General features: G+C 49.6%; 1 protein-coding gene across 13 annotated transcripts in view; it reads right to left on the reverse strand.

Moving 5' to 3' along the window:
* Positions 1 to 14,807, reverse strand: part of Cacna1b (calcium voltage-gated channel subunit alpha1 B) — a 166,920-nt gene that overhangs the window by 98,871 nt on the left and 53,242 nt on the right. For all 13 annotated transcript variants that reach the window (XR_012440671.1, XR_012440672.1, XM_074052690.1 and 10 more), the window contains 4 exons: positions 10,738 to 10,850; positions 6,004 to 6,116; positions 5,267 to 5,398; positions 4,964 to 5,036 (listed from right to left, as the gene is read on the reverse strand). Coding sequence is in view for 11 of the 13 variants with exons in the window: in XM_074052690.1 (XP_073908791.1) it covers positions 4,964 to 5,036; positions 5,267 to 5,398; positions 6,004 to 6,116; positions 10,738 to 10,850 (431 nt within the window). In the remaining 2 variants the exon portion in view is untranslated. The remainder of the gene's footprint in view (positions 1 to 4,963; positions 5,037 to 5,266; positions 5,399 to 6,003; positions 6,117 to 10,737; positions 10,851 to 14,807) is intronic.

A 14,807-nucleotide genomic window follows, 5' to 3' on the forward strand; every position in this document is an offset into this window, starting at 1 on the left:
CTTATTTTCACTAACCCTTCTCTGCCTGACCTTCTGCTTTGCCTAATACTAATATCACTAGATTGGCACTTTCTTTTGGTCAGTGTTTACTTAATTTATCTTCTTGTATCCCTTCATTTTTAAAATTATGTTAATATTTTAAGTACTCAGAAAGGTACATAAATAAATGTCTGTGGATCACCCATCACCCAGCTTAAGAAATTAACTTCCACCAGGCGAGCAATACTGACTGCTCTGGAGGTGGAGATCAGGAGGATCACGACTTGAAGCCAGCCAAGGCAAAAAGTCAGCAAGGTCTCACCTCAACAAAAAAAGCTAGGGGTGTTATGACACCCCTTCAACCCAGCTACATGCAGGCATAAGTAGGAAGATCACAGCCCAAGTTTGGCCTGGACAAAAAAACACCAGATCCTCTCTGGGAAAGAAAAAAAAACAAACCCTAAAGCAAAAAGGGTTGGGGCATGGCTCAAGTAGTAGAGTGCTAGCAAGTGCAAGACCTTGATATGAGAAAGAGAAAGAGAGAGAGAGAGAGAGGGCGCTTTTATACTTACTGCATACATACAATAGACAGCATAAGATTGTTTACTTCTCTTCCTTATTTAAATAGCATCACATGCCATGTGCTCATTTTGTTCAACATTCCATTTGTGAGATTCATTGTGCTGAAGAATTTCATTCTAGGTCACTCATTTTCCCTGCTGTACAAATACAACACACTCTCCTTACACATCTCAGTCATCTCCGGTTCTGTTACACAACCTGTGCTGCAGTGATGGTCTTACACACGTGTTTGTGCACCCAGGTTTTGGTGGACAGGACATTAGGAAGTTGCTGTCCAAAGCAGTTCTACTGGCTCATCAGCAGCATACAGGTGTCCCCATTTCTCCACTTCTTCTCTAAAAGTTGACACAGATTTCTTGGTTCAAGCTAACCTGAGAGGTGGGGTGGGCTTAATTTGCACCTCACTGACTGTAGTAAAATTGATCAAAGCTTTTACAGGTTTAGAAACCTGGTTCCTGTGAGTTCCTGTTTATATGCTTAGCTCTTTCACTACATTATTTGTGTTTTTTGTTTTGACTTATGGAAGTTTTCAATACATTCTGGAAAGTACTCCTTTGTTGCTCATTTGCTGACACTGGAAATATCTCCTGCTTGTCTATGGATTTTTCTTAATCTTTTAATGGTCTCTTTTGATCCACAGAAATTTTATTTTAATATAATCACATTTGTCTACCATTTCTTTTTATATCTTCTTTAAGGAAAGAAGGCACTTATATCTGTTCTTCTAAAATATTAGGCTTGCTTTACACACTTGGGACTTAATCCACCTAGAATTGATCATTGTAAGGTGGAAATCAGTTTTGTGTTTTTCTCTGTAGGTGACCAAGATGTCTCACACCCCCTGTAATGACAGCACTTTGCTTTTCTGTGCATACATGGAGTACTTCTTTCATCTGTGAAAAATGACATTTTTCTTTTTTCTTTGTCAATCCTGGACATTTTTTGTTTTCTCCTATTCTCCTGCACTAGACCACCGATAGAAGTTTTTAGTTGGAAGGAGTGCTAGGTTTCATCTTTATAAAAAGTAATTTTTATGGACATCCTGGATATATACACAGTGGACAGCACAGTGAAGCCCCACACTCCTCACCCCTCTGGCTGTGCTTTTGGCACTTCTGATCCTTAACCTGCTACCATGATTTACATTTGCAACTTCCAAAGTTTACCTTACAGCCTAAGAAAAAAATTTACTTGTAAAGATGCATTTTTTGGTTTTTTTTTTCTCTTCTTATATCTTTATTATTTAAGGATTAAAAATTTTTTTTTGAGATGGGGCCTTGCTATATAAGCCCCAGGCTGACATGAAATTCACAGTCCTCCTGAGTGCTGGGATTGCAGGTACTCACCACCACATCTGGCTTACAGAGAAAACTTTTAAGCATATCTGGATTTAAACTGTGATTATTTTTCCTTCTGGGTGTTTTGCCTCTGCCTGTAAAACTGATGTATATTTTTCTTTTTGATATTGACCTCATTTAGCTTTTCATATCTAACCTCATAAAATAAGTGGGGGAGCTTTTCTATTCTCTGGTGTAGTCTATATAAAATTGGAGTAACTGCTCAGATTCTTATGAAAGTTCACTTATAAAACTATCTGTACTTGGTGGATTGGATAGGAGATTTTTTACCATTTGGCCTCTGAAGTGTCCCAGGTCTCCGGTTTCCTCTTGGGTCTATGTATTTCTTCTTCTCAATCACCCACTTTCAACACATGAGCACTCACAGTGCTTTGGGCAGGCACAGGGAGGCAGCTCTGTGTGTTCCTACCTAAAAGGGTCCTCAGTTACACCCTTGCACTGAGTCACAGTTCTCTGAATTGGAGACTCTCAGAGACTAAACCTCAATGTTCCACATTACTTTCCATGACCTTCTGACGTTCTGTTACTCATGGAAGTCTGACATTAGACTGGTTGTTGCTCTTTTATAGGAAACCTGTCTTTCCACAGCTTTCCTATAGCTTTTAGGGTCTTCTCTTTATCTCAGTGTGTCTAGGTCTGGAATTACTCTGTTCTCCCTGCTTGCCCCTGGGAACTTTTGTCTCTCTCTCTCATCATTTTGTTTTCAGTTCCTTGAAAACAAAGCCAGGGCCTTGTGCATGCTAGAACACACACAAGTGTTCTACCATCGAGCCACACCTCCAGCCCCAGTCTTTGTTCCGTCTGCTGTCTGAGCTGCCTGCTCAGTCATCTTGGGCACTAGCCCTCTTGCATCCGCTACAGCCATCCAGCTCCTTGGTATCTTCTAGATCATACTCTTCCCTTTGGTCCCTATGCAGAGTACTATCCACCTGCATCGTTAACTTGAACAGCCATGGTTCTTTTTTATTTATTTATTTATTTTAATTTCTAGGGTTTCTATTTAGTTCTTTTTCAAATGAATCTATTCTTTGTCTTAGATGCCTTTTCCCCTAATTTTGGGATTTTTGTGGGTTCTCTCTTACCCTTGAGGATCATGAGCACACTCAACTTAGAGTCATCTGTTCTTTCTCTGTTACTTCCTTTTCTTCAGGAGCCATCTCATCTTCCAAGCCTACTCATCTTGGGTAGTGCTGGCCCTCTTCTGGGTGCCAGTGTTTCATGGAATTTAATTTGCAGGTCTCCAGCTTCCTCCAGCTCTCCAAGGCCTCTTTCAAAGGGCCTGGGGCCTTCCTCAGTGCCCAGAGTGGCTTAGCAGTGTACACACATCTCTAATGCTGGGGAACTCAGATGCCCAACCCACCTGCCTCTTCTCAGACCACATCCCAGTGCCTGGGCCTCTTCTATCTCCCGATGTATGAGTCTATTGTTTCTAGTCCACAGAGACTCTGATTCTACTTGGCTAGACCTTGCTATTTACCCCGTTGTAGTGTTCAGAGCATAGGGTATGTAAGGTTTGATCACAGCACAGAGAAATCCCTTTTTCTTTAACTATGGCCTCCCTCACCAGGCTCAAATCCTTTCTCACCAGGCTCAAATCCTTTCTGGCAAACACAGAAAGCAGAGTCTTATCATCAGCCCATAGCCTCCCTGCTCTGGAGCTCCCACCACACAAAGCCCGTTCACCTATAGGACCCTTCCCCTAAGCCCACTGCAGCCATGCCTGCCCTCTCATCATGCTTACTGCATAGCCTGGAAAAAGCTCCTCCCAATTTCCTTTCCCTGGTGCTTGAGTACCTGGTGCTTGAGTTCCTGTGAGCCCACAGGAAGAAGTACCCTTCCCAACACAAGGGCCTGCTCTCCAGGCAGGCATGGCATCCTCTACAGGGCCTTGGGCTGGAGCCACACTCCTGTCTTCATAGACTGATGGGTCTTATCATCCAGTAGGGGCTTAAACTCTAGAAGCCACTGGCCTGTGGGCAACCCAGAGCTTCCCATGCATCAGTGAGAGGAAAGGGGAATGTGGCAGGCTAACAGGTACCCACACTTAGAGAGTCCAAGGCAGGGAGAAGAGACAGAGGATGCAGAAATGAGACCAAGAGGAAGGAGGGACCAGCCCAGTACCAGTGCTAACATGGGGGCAGAGGAGCCTGCTCTGCATGGCTGTGACTGAGCTGATGGATGCAGGGGTCCTGCCAGTGAAGGAAGTAAGGGAAAGTTGTGACGAAGGGGACCATCATGGACAACGTGACACTGGTGCAGATCACTGGAACCAAACTGCTTCCTAAGCCCCTCATCCAGTTCAGTTTGGGACTGCCTGCTGGAAAGACACCCTCCCTTTGAGGCCGGGGATGCAAAGGCCCTTTCTCACAACATGTAGGCTCAGCTTTGGCCCCCAGAGGCCAGGCACCACTAAGACCCAGCCTGGAGCATGGTCAGCCAGTCAGACTCCCTGAGATTCACAGCGGTAGGACAACAGCCACCCCATCCTGCCCTGCACCCTAGCAGGCATCAAGAGGTAGGAATAAAGGCACTGCCCCATCGATGAGGCCAATCCTGGTGGCCCTGCAAAAGGAAAAAAGTGTCCAGCAAAGAGTCCCCAAAAAGGAATTGCCTAAGAGGGCAGAGATCACCTGAGCCAACAGGTCCAAATCAAACAGAAAATGGGCCATAGCCCCAACTCTCCAAAAAGCTGCAGTGTGCATGGATCTCAGTCCCAAGAGAGAACAGAGAGTCATAGGGGCCTGAGACACCACCAGGAGAAGTTTAAGGAGAGCTTTGTGGATTTTGTTCTCAGAGGATAAAAGATACCAATTTCAGGCCCTAGGGGATAAGAGATAAGTTGTTGGCTTGGAGCCCAGTGGCTAATGGACACTTATGTCCCCAGGGAGCAGCATTTGCCCCATAGGGCTTATATTCTGTTGTATACAGTTCTGTCTGAATGTTGGACATCTGCTTTTGTTGAGGAGCTGAGGAGGGGCAGATGGAGTAGCCCCTTCTCCACACCTGAAGGAGACAAGAGCTGAACAAAGAGCAGGAAGCCTCACCTGGAAGACAGTGAGGATAGCAGCAGGAAAGGTATCGAAGTTGGTTGTCGGAGTCTCATCTTTAAAGTTGAACCTGAGAAAAACAAGAAGTCTTAGGAAGAGGCAGCCCCTTCAGGGCAAGGGAACTGGCCCCTTGGCACCAATGTGCCAGCTGCAGATGGCAGTTAAACTGCTCCTCAGGGGCTCCAGTCCCCTTCTTGGACCTTCAGGAAGGTAGGTGGAGGAGGCCTGGGGCAGCCTCGTCCACTCTGAGCTCTGCCTCCCCAGAAAGCCCTGGCCTGCCCCCTCTCCTGGACCACTCACTGTCCCCCAAATAGCTGCATCCCCAGCAGAGCAAAGACCACGATGAACAGGAAGAGCAGGAACAGCAAGCTGACAATGGACTTCATGGAGTTGAGCAGGGACACCACGAGATTCCTCAGGGAGTTCCAGTACCTGTTGGGCCAGGCAGTGTGGTTGTCAGGCAGGGCTGTGTCAGGTGGACACAGCCCTCACACTCACCCAGGCTCTCTGCATTTACACCTGCTTCTGAAACTTCTAAACTCTGAGGCCACACCTCCCCAAAGGTCACATTTCCCTTGGGGTTTCACACCCACTCTCCAGGATGATGGAGACGCAGGCACAACAATGCCGAACTCACCTTCGTTCTCCATAACCTGCCCCCACTCTGAACCCTGTGCCTAGCAGAATGACTCTACTACCCATCAGTAGCTAAACCCAAGCCCAAGATTTCACCCTCAGTCCCTTCCTCTCCCTCACTTCCCACTACCCAGCACCATGAGAAGTAAAAAATGTCTTCAGCCCAAAAAAGAAGCTGCTGCACCAGCACCTGAATCCACACAGCTCCCTCACCGTGGCATCTTTCAAATACTAAGACCAAGTGCTCCTCACCCACAGAAGACCAGGACACAGGGCCTAGAGTGCATGGGAGCAGCAGCACAGAAAGAGGTTCCAGACACCATGGCACAGCACCCAGTGTCAGCCAACCTCACACACTGTCTCCACCCATCCCCAAGCCCAGGAGTACACAGACAACCTACTTGGTGACCTTGAAGATCCTTAGCAACCGTAGTGCCCGCAGCACGCTGATTCCAAAGGAGGTTCCTGGTTTAATGGCAGCCCAGACCACTTCAAAAATGCTTCCCACAATGACCTGCAATGAGGAGGCGTCAGGGTGGGTGGAGCAATCCACATCTGCACCTGTGTGTGCACAGGTGCATCAAGAGTATTGCACAGGCCTTCACATGTGCACCTGTGAGCACCTATGCTGCCTCCCATCTGCCTCACAAGCCAGATGAGGGAGCAGGGTATATGCAGGTCACAGGGGCTCTGCAACCCTGGGCAGGATACAGAGGCCACTGGTCCTAGCCCATCCTTTACCCCTACCCCAGACATCCAAGGGGAACACAGGATTTGGAGCAAGGCTAGGCCTGCTGGTGTCTTGGTACAGCTTGAAGCCACCTGTCCAACACCTTGCTTGTGCTTCACCATGGCCAGGTGACATTGCATCTTCTTAAATATCTCTAGATCTGGGCAAACAATCTGACAGCCCTATCAAGTGTTTTTCTCCCAGGCTAGCAAAATATTTCTCCCTGCAACACCCCCTCTCTGGTCCTACAACTGCTCAAGATATTCAGATTTGTACACTGCAACTTGAGTCTTTCCTTCCCCAGTGACCAGGTTCCCACACAAGCCACAAACATGTGGCTAGAACCTGGTCCTACCTCTTCCCTGGGCTACCTCAGGCCCCACTGATGTGGGTGGACAGAGGCCTGTGACCCAGCACACACCTCTCCTCCCAGCTGCTTCGATGGACCAAGGGATGAGCTGTCCAGGTCAATACATGGTGCGAGGGCCTTGGAAAGAACAGATGTGTGTCCTCCCCTGCGAGGGTGAGGTGTCAGGGTGGGTGGAGCACACTGGACAGGATATTCAGGGGGTCCAAGCTGAATTTGCTCCCAGGCCTCAATTCACGGGGCACTCTTGGGGCTCACAGTCAGGGTGAGTACCCATATCTGTGTTGTGTGTGTAATTCTAACTCCCTCTAATCCACGCTTCTGCATTTGCTTCAGAAAATCAAATGTTGAGCATTAATCTCTTAAATTACATTTTACCATCCTTGTCTCATATATTTTCCAAGGTTTCAGTTGTTTCTGCCAATTTCACTTGACTACAAATCTGATCATCTTAACATCGATGTTCTCATTAAATCACTGAGAGAATGGTGAATGTGCCAGGACAGAGCCCTGCAGCATATCACTAAAGACTTCCCTGCAGGTTAACGCTGCTCTGTTAGCCAGCCACAACTGGGTGTGGTTGACACCCAGATATCTGAGTCAACACCTATTTTCCACCTTCTCCACAAATGCATTCTCAGAATAGCTGAGATCCTGCAGACTGCCAGCACACCAACCCCTGTGCAGGTGTGGTAACCCTGTTCCCCTGACAACTGGGGTAAGCTGCCAAAGCCCATTCTTGGTGACACATACCAGCCCTTAGCTGCTGCCACCAAGTCTTCTGTGCACTGGCAAATAGCCCAGAGTTTGCCTGGGTTGAAGACTCTGGTTTTCTAAACCTATTTTCTTCTCACTATTGTGCGATTCTGTCTTCCAGAATCTCTCTTCTTTTCCACTAATTCTCACCATCTGTCCCCACTGGCTCATGCAGTAGGCAGCCTCCAAGGTGGCCCCCAGGAATTCTGTCCCCTTCAGGATGGGCTAGACCTAAGGACTTTCTCTTAGCAAACAGAACACCACAGAAGTGACAGGCTGTCTCCTGTGAGGTCAGGTTCAAGAGGACTGTGGTGTCCATCTTGTGTTCTTGGCTCTCCTTGGATCACCACATGCTGTGTTGTGAGGACAACCCAGCAGCCTATGGGGAGGCCCAGGTGACTAGTAACAGAGGCCTGCAGGCAACCTAATAAGCGAGCCTAGGTTTCTGAGGATGGTCAGTTGACACAAGTATGAGCCTAGAAGTGAATTCTCCAGACCCCTATTAGCCCAGGGTGGCTGCAGTCTCATCACATACTCCAAGCAGGGAGTGTCCAATCAGGCTGCACCCTGACTCCAAACTCACAGCACAATAAACACTTATTGTTCTGAGGCATTAAGCATCAGGATAATTTGTTTCCAAGAAGGGAAAATTAGCAGATTTTTTAAACAGAGTGGAGTGCTGCCCTGAGTTCAAGCCCCAGTACTGAAAAAAAAAAAAAAAAAACCTAAGATGTAGAAGTGGTTTTGGAACCAGAGAACAGGCATTGCACAGCACAAAGCTTAAAGTACCCTGAACACACATTCCACAGGCTCTGAGGATGCCACCTATCAGGACCTGCAGGACTACAAGGAGAGTCTCACAGAACACTAAAGGGAAGTCCAGCTGTGTTGTTACTGCAGTTGTGGGAACACAGAAAATGCACTCCGTGAACTGGAAGCTGTAAGCTGCCAAGTCTGCTGGGGTTTTCTTGCTGCTCATGTCAAATATGAGAGGAGAAAGCCACCCTGAGGACAAGGAAGCCAGGACCTGCTGGTTCTGAGAATGCTCAGCCTCTCCTGGTACAGAATGGCCTAGTCTGAAGATGACACTGGGGCAGGACCATGACTTTGACTTCAGATCCCTAAAAGGTCAAAGGTGCTTCACAGCACTGTTCAGTTCCATCTTCCGGCACAGCAAAGAGGTCTGGGGTGTGGGGCAGTGAGTCCTCAGGAACACTAGAGGGTGCTGACCCTCCTACATCTCAACAGGACATGGGCAGAGAAGACAGTTGAGGGTGTGACTTTTGTCTAAAGGGATGAACACTGATAAGGTTCACAACATACCTACAAAGAGATCCTCAAATACCCAACACATCCTTAAAAGACATAAGTAGAGATATATATGGAATAAAAAGGGTCAAGACAGCACAAAACAAAAATAGGTCCTTGGAGTCCTAAGATCCTGTTGGTAGGAACAGGCTGAGAATATGATCCAGCTGAAAACAAGCACTGCTATTCATGGAAAGGGAAGGGATTCACAAAGGGCAGGACCAAGAGCCCACTGGAGCTGGACATGCCTATAATCCCAGCTACTTGGGAGGCAGAGGCAGGAGGATCATGAGTTCAAGGACAGCCAGGGCAAAATTACTGAGATCCTATCTCAAAAAATAAATAAATAAATAAAAAGGGCTGGGGACATGGCTCAGGTGGTAGAGCACTTGCCTTGTAAGTATGAGGCCCTAGATTCAAATCCAAGTACTGCCAAAGGAAAAAAAGCAAGCTCATTTGACAATGGGGAAGGAAGAGAACCTCTGTGCTCACACCCTCAGGAGTTGGCTGAGCCAAGTGTCCGATAGACACCTCTTAGAGGCTGAGCAAATTCCATCCTACATCCTTCTAGAAGTCACACCACAAGCTGCCATGCCTTGAGGACATATGAGCAGCTTGTGGAGAGGCCCCATGATCAGGGAACCAAGGCTGCCCACAACCATGTGAGTGAGCTTGAAAGCAAAATCTCCAGGGGAGGGATTTCTGCATCCCTGGCCTTCATCAGCTGGACTGAAGCTCAGAGGGATCCTGAGCCAAAGGCACCCAGCTAAGCCACACCTGGATTCCTGACCCATACATGTGAGATGACAGATTTTAGTGGTTTCTTAGTTATGTGTAGACTGGCCTGAGCCCTGGCATCAGAGAACTGAGGCACATCTGAAAAGCTGACACACCTGACATCCCTTCAGCACTTGCCTCCTGCCATCTATGTTCCAGACTTTCTTGTGACCAAAGAGGTAAAAAATCAGAAGATTGGACTCTCTCCACCACCCACCAGAGCCCTAGGTGTCCATATATCAGAGAGGGTCCTGGGTGACATGAATGTGGCCAATGCCCTAAGGATTCCCACAAACTAGTGAGCAGCCCAGGAGCAGTGACATCAGTCCCGTTACTCATCTTCATAGTGAGAGCCATGTAAGGACCTAAGGAAACTAATAGACACCAAGGCTCTGCCAACTATAATGTGCAGTGCTGGAGAGAAGAAAAGTTCAAGTCAGGATGAATTTTCAAGCTAAAGTTTTCCTTCCATTCAGACCCAGGTCCCCTCCCTAGCTACATTACACTGTGTAGAACCCCAAACCCTTCTGCAGGACTAGGGACTCCCACCTGCCACTGAGCCTCTGGGTCACATTCCTGGGCCCTGGCTCAGCCCCAGGGACATGTCCTATGTGCTCTATTGATAAAAAGTAAGGTGACTTATGTGGACTCCTGTCCTGTGTCTGGTCTCCACTTTCACAGTAAGCCACAGTAACATCTGTCTTCAAGGCTTCCCTGACCTACAGAGGTTGGGAAATGACCACCCCAGGCCCACCATACCCCCTGCCCCCATAGACAGCAAGATCACCTCAGTCTATCCTCCCTCCCGCAGGAGCACTAGTGCCTGAGACAGATCCACAGGATAGTGGGGCCCAGCAGCTGAGCTCTGCTGGGGAGAGACTGAACCCCCTCATAGGTTACAAGGTCCCAGCCTGGCAGGAGGTACAGACACTCCAGCTGATCCCAAGTCTACAGACAGGGTCAAAACTGGAAGGGCAATGTTCTGCAGTGGGGAGCCACTGTGGCTGGCATCCCCAGCAGTCAGGCCAAGCCAGGACCTCACCCAGTCTTTAGGTAGTCTTTCTGAGCCACAGGATCACAAAGCTCAACCCATGATGGGTACATATATGGAAGGAGCTGTGCACATCCTCAGGCAGGAATACAGCTCAGACATGCCCAGATCCCCAATAAGGGCCCCAACTGAGGTATCTCACTCACCCCAAAGTCAAAGCAGTTGAAGGAGGACCGGAAGTAGCTTCTGGGTCCTAGGCCATACATCTTCAGGGACATCTCTGTGAGGAAGAGACCCAGGAAAACAAACTCTGCAAAGTCTAGGAGAAGTCAGAGAAGAGGGGGGTTAGCTTGAGGCTCCTCCCTCCCTGCCTCCAGCCCAGGCTGGAGGACATCAAACTCGGGGCCTTCCAAGGCCAAGCCTTCCAGGCCTGGTCTGCACCCCTGTGCTCTGAAATCACAGCCTAGGATAGGGATAATGAGAGATGCTGGAACCAGTCTGGATGGTAATGGATACCCAGTACCAAAGGGAGGCAGCTCAAGGATCAACTCAGGAGTGAGATTTAGGAGCACCCCCAGAGGATGCCCAGGGAGTAGCCTCTCCACCCCCCCCCACCCTGATCTCCACCAGACCTTCTACCCCTGGTCACAGGTAGGCCCTGTCTCCTCATCAGAGTCTCCCTGTTTTTCCACAAAGACTTCCTAACACCCTTCCTCAGGACCCCATAGCACCATGATTGTCCCACTAAATGGAGAACACCACCACCACTGGAGCACCCCAGACCCAATCAACACAAGTTTCCCAGAAGCACTGATGTCTGCAAAAACCCAGCACGCTTGCTCTGTCAATGAATGGTTGAGCAAGACTCAACCTGGGAGTCCGAGCAACAACACTGCTAACCCCAGAGTCTCAGGACTAAAGAGAGGCCACTCCAAGGCCGGGGCACAAACACCACTAGCCTGATGAGGCCACATTTAGCCTTGGGGGCCATGAACACCACTGGCCCTGGGACTAAAGGGAGGCCATGCTAAGGCTGGGGGCACATAAACAATGCTAGCCCAGCCCAAACAGGAAGAGAGAGGTAAAACAAAAACAGTTTGTGGCTCCAGAGGCTGTGTAGGCCCCTGGCAGCAGGAGAGAAAGGCTCTTCACCATGGCTTTCCTTTAGTCCCAGCCCTCCATGCTCCACCTCTGCCAAACCTGGCCTTTTCTTCCCGTGCAGGAGCAGATGGTGCCCAGCTGGTCCCAAGTTTACTCCCTGACTCCTGAGTATCTACTGCCTGAGCAGAACAGGGGGAGGTGAGGATCACCGAAGCCCTCAGTAAGCGTCTGAAGCCCAAACTTCAGAACAAGACCACTGTCTCCAATCCTCCTCCCAAAGTGCTAGGCTGAATCGGCTACTTACTTCACACAGGAGGCCAAAGGCACTGTGGCCTCTGAACAAGGCAGCAGCTCAGAACAGAGCAAAGCCAACAGAGGATACGGCCAGGAGAAGGAATGAAAGGCACTAAACAGCAAACAGCCTAAACTTCCCAGGGCCTCTGTCAGGACATGGAACCTTAAGCAGATGCAGTTTGTGATGAAACAGACATGGAAGAGAGGGCCTCCTGCTTCCATCCTTATGCATCCCAAACTCTGCCTTCAAAACAACCCTCCAAGGGCTGCCTTCCTTGTGAGCATATAAACACTTTAGTCAGGGCTGGTTGCTGGGCACCATGCAGAAAGAGGGAAAGGGACCCCCTTCTATGGTCTAGGCATATGTGCAAACAGCTCTAGGGAGTAACTCACCCCCAGCAAGCTAAGTCTCTGAAGCCAGAATCCCAAAACAGAGCCCCACAACAAGCATAAGATGCTAACGAGAAGGCAGAGAAGCCAAGAGGCCAACCTCAGAGACACTAATGCCAAACAGGGCCTTCTTGGGACAGAAGAACCTCCCCAGCCAAGCCTGACTCCTGACCCAGCTGTGCTAAATGGAACATGTGAGGTCTAACAGGAAAGCTGTGTCTACTAGTCCCACTCAGAGCACCCCAAGATGCAAGACCTCAGGGGACATGGAGCAGAATGCAGAGACCCAAGACTCCTGGCTGAAAGTCCAAAGACCCTTGACAATTGTCAAAAGGTCCCTGCCTGTGATGTCAGGCTCCCCACCCAGGATCCCAGGGAGAAACCATAGTGTTGGGACTGCCTGCCACCCACACGCTGGACCTCAGGTGAGGCTGCCCAAGCACTGAGCTTGCTCCCTAGGAGACCAAAGTGAGAGACTTTGCAAGAGTAAGTGTGAGAATTGTCAAAGGTGAGACCTACAGAGCAAGGAGTCAGAAATCCCTCAGCATCCTGTTGACATGGCCTCAGCCTCAAACAAGCAGCTTCCTCTCTGAGACCACGAAAGGCGTTCATGCATTCATCTCTATATCACTCAGCTAGCAGGGCTGATGCTGCTGTGAGATGGCATGGGGGACAGTGTTTACTCTTGACACCAGTTGTCACCAGCTAAGGGGAAGCAGAACAAGATGATTAAGAGTGTTTTATGTTGTTAAGAGGCCAGTGTACTGTGGAGACAGAGGGGTCACATCTGTCTCTCAGTGTTAGGGCCTCGGGAAGACCAGGCCGGCAGCTCCCTTACTGTCTAAGTCTTGGTTTCAAAGGCCCTGGCAGTGCATCAGTGTCCTCAGTGGATGGGTAGCTGAGGTTCAAAGCCCACCCACCATCTACAGGACAGCAGAGTTCTGGGGGGTGAAGCTGGTACATGCTGGGCAAAGTGCCCCTCAGCCTCTAGCCTTCCCTATTCTACTGGTTCAGCCTCATTGTCAAGGGAAGATCCCAGATACTGAGCAGAAACCTCCAGACCCAGCCAAGGCCTCAACCTCCAGCCATTTTCCCTCAGTGAAGCCAGTGGAGCCAGGAATTCCAGGAAACCACAAAGAGAAAGAAGCAAGGGGTAGGTTCCTGGCCGGGCATGCCTGTGGCCTGGCCCAAGGTTGGGGCACCCAAAGCCCTGGGATCCCACACGTCAGACATGTGAGCAGACCATGCTGCCCTCTCCTCCCACACACACCTGACCTGCTCACACAGCAGACACACAGGACAGGAAGTAATACCAGCCCTACTGCAAAACACTGGCTGCCATGTGGGAAGAACATACCCGGGCAGCCAAGAGAAGAGGAAGCAATTCCTTAGTCCCCACACAACTCCAAGGATGGGGAAACCTGAGCCTAAGGACCCAAGCAAAGGACCAAGATGGCTCCAGGGGCCAGAGAAGACTGTTCAGATACACAGGGTTCCTCAATCTTCACTCTGCCCCAAGGTGGTCTGCTGACACCTTGTTACTTTTGCTCCCTCTGCCCCTCAGCCCTCTCCCAGGGAGGCAAGAAATAGATTTCAACACAAACTGGAAAAGCTATAGCCTAGAATCCTACCCCAGGACAGCTCACATGTGCACACACACTTCATGTGGCCTGTGAGTCTCTCATTACTGTGGAGCTATCACAATCTAAAACTCTCAGGAGCCCTTCCAGGGCTGAACAGGCTCGATGATCCACAGGATGGGAGTGTGGCTGTCCAAGAGCCCTGGTGAGGCCATCGTCAAGGCAGAACACTTCAGCAAGGCCACAGCTAGGAGCTGGGGTATTTCATCTCTGAGCTCAGAAAAGGCTCTCAGGTGGCCTCCAGCACACAGGGCTCTCCTGGAGGGAGAGAGAGCATTTTGGGAGCCCAGGTACTGTTCTCAAACCCAGCAAAGACAAGAAGCTGGGTGAGTGCAGCTTACCCTGAGGGATGGGCAGACAGTCACAGCTACTGTAGCACATAAACACGAGTGAATGCTTTAGCAATGAGGAAGGCAGCAGGGCAAGGCTGTGCTCCATGTGACCACAGAGCTCTAGGGCATAGAGGGTCAGCCTCAGAGGGTCAGTCCTGGTACCAGAGGGCACTGGAAGCCCCACCACCAGTGATCGTCTTCTTTGCCATCTTTGAACTATATATAGCCAGGACCAAGACAAGCAGAACTCAGATCCCCATGACACAGGGCAGCAAGTGGCTCTGACCTCTTGCCTCTTAAGGTCATGGACAGCCTCACACTCAATCAATTGCTAAGAAAAATAGAAATGACCAGGAAAGCCCTGGACAGTTCCAGAGCCTGGACTCTGCCTCCTTGGGTACCCAGGGCAGGAGCAGCAGCCTCAGGGCAGCGAAGCACAAAGCTAGGTCCCTGGTCTACGGGTCTGAAGCCCTTAGCAGAAAGAAATGAGTCTGGCTCACCTGGCTTATCCATGGTCTC

The sequence above is a fragment of the Castor canadensis genome, chromosome 13, assembly GCF_047511655.1.
Source record: "Castor canadensis chromosome 13, mCasCan1.hap1v2, whole genome shotgun sequence".
In the NCBI taxonomy this organism is placed as follows: Eukaryota; Metazoa; Chordata; class Mammalia; order Rodentia; family Castoridae; genus Castor; species Castor canadensis.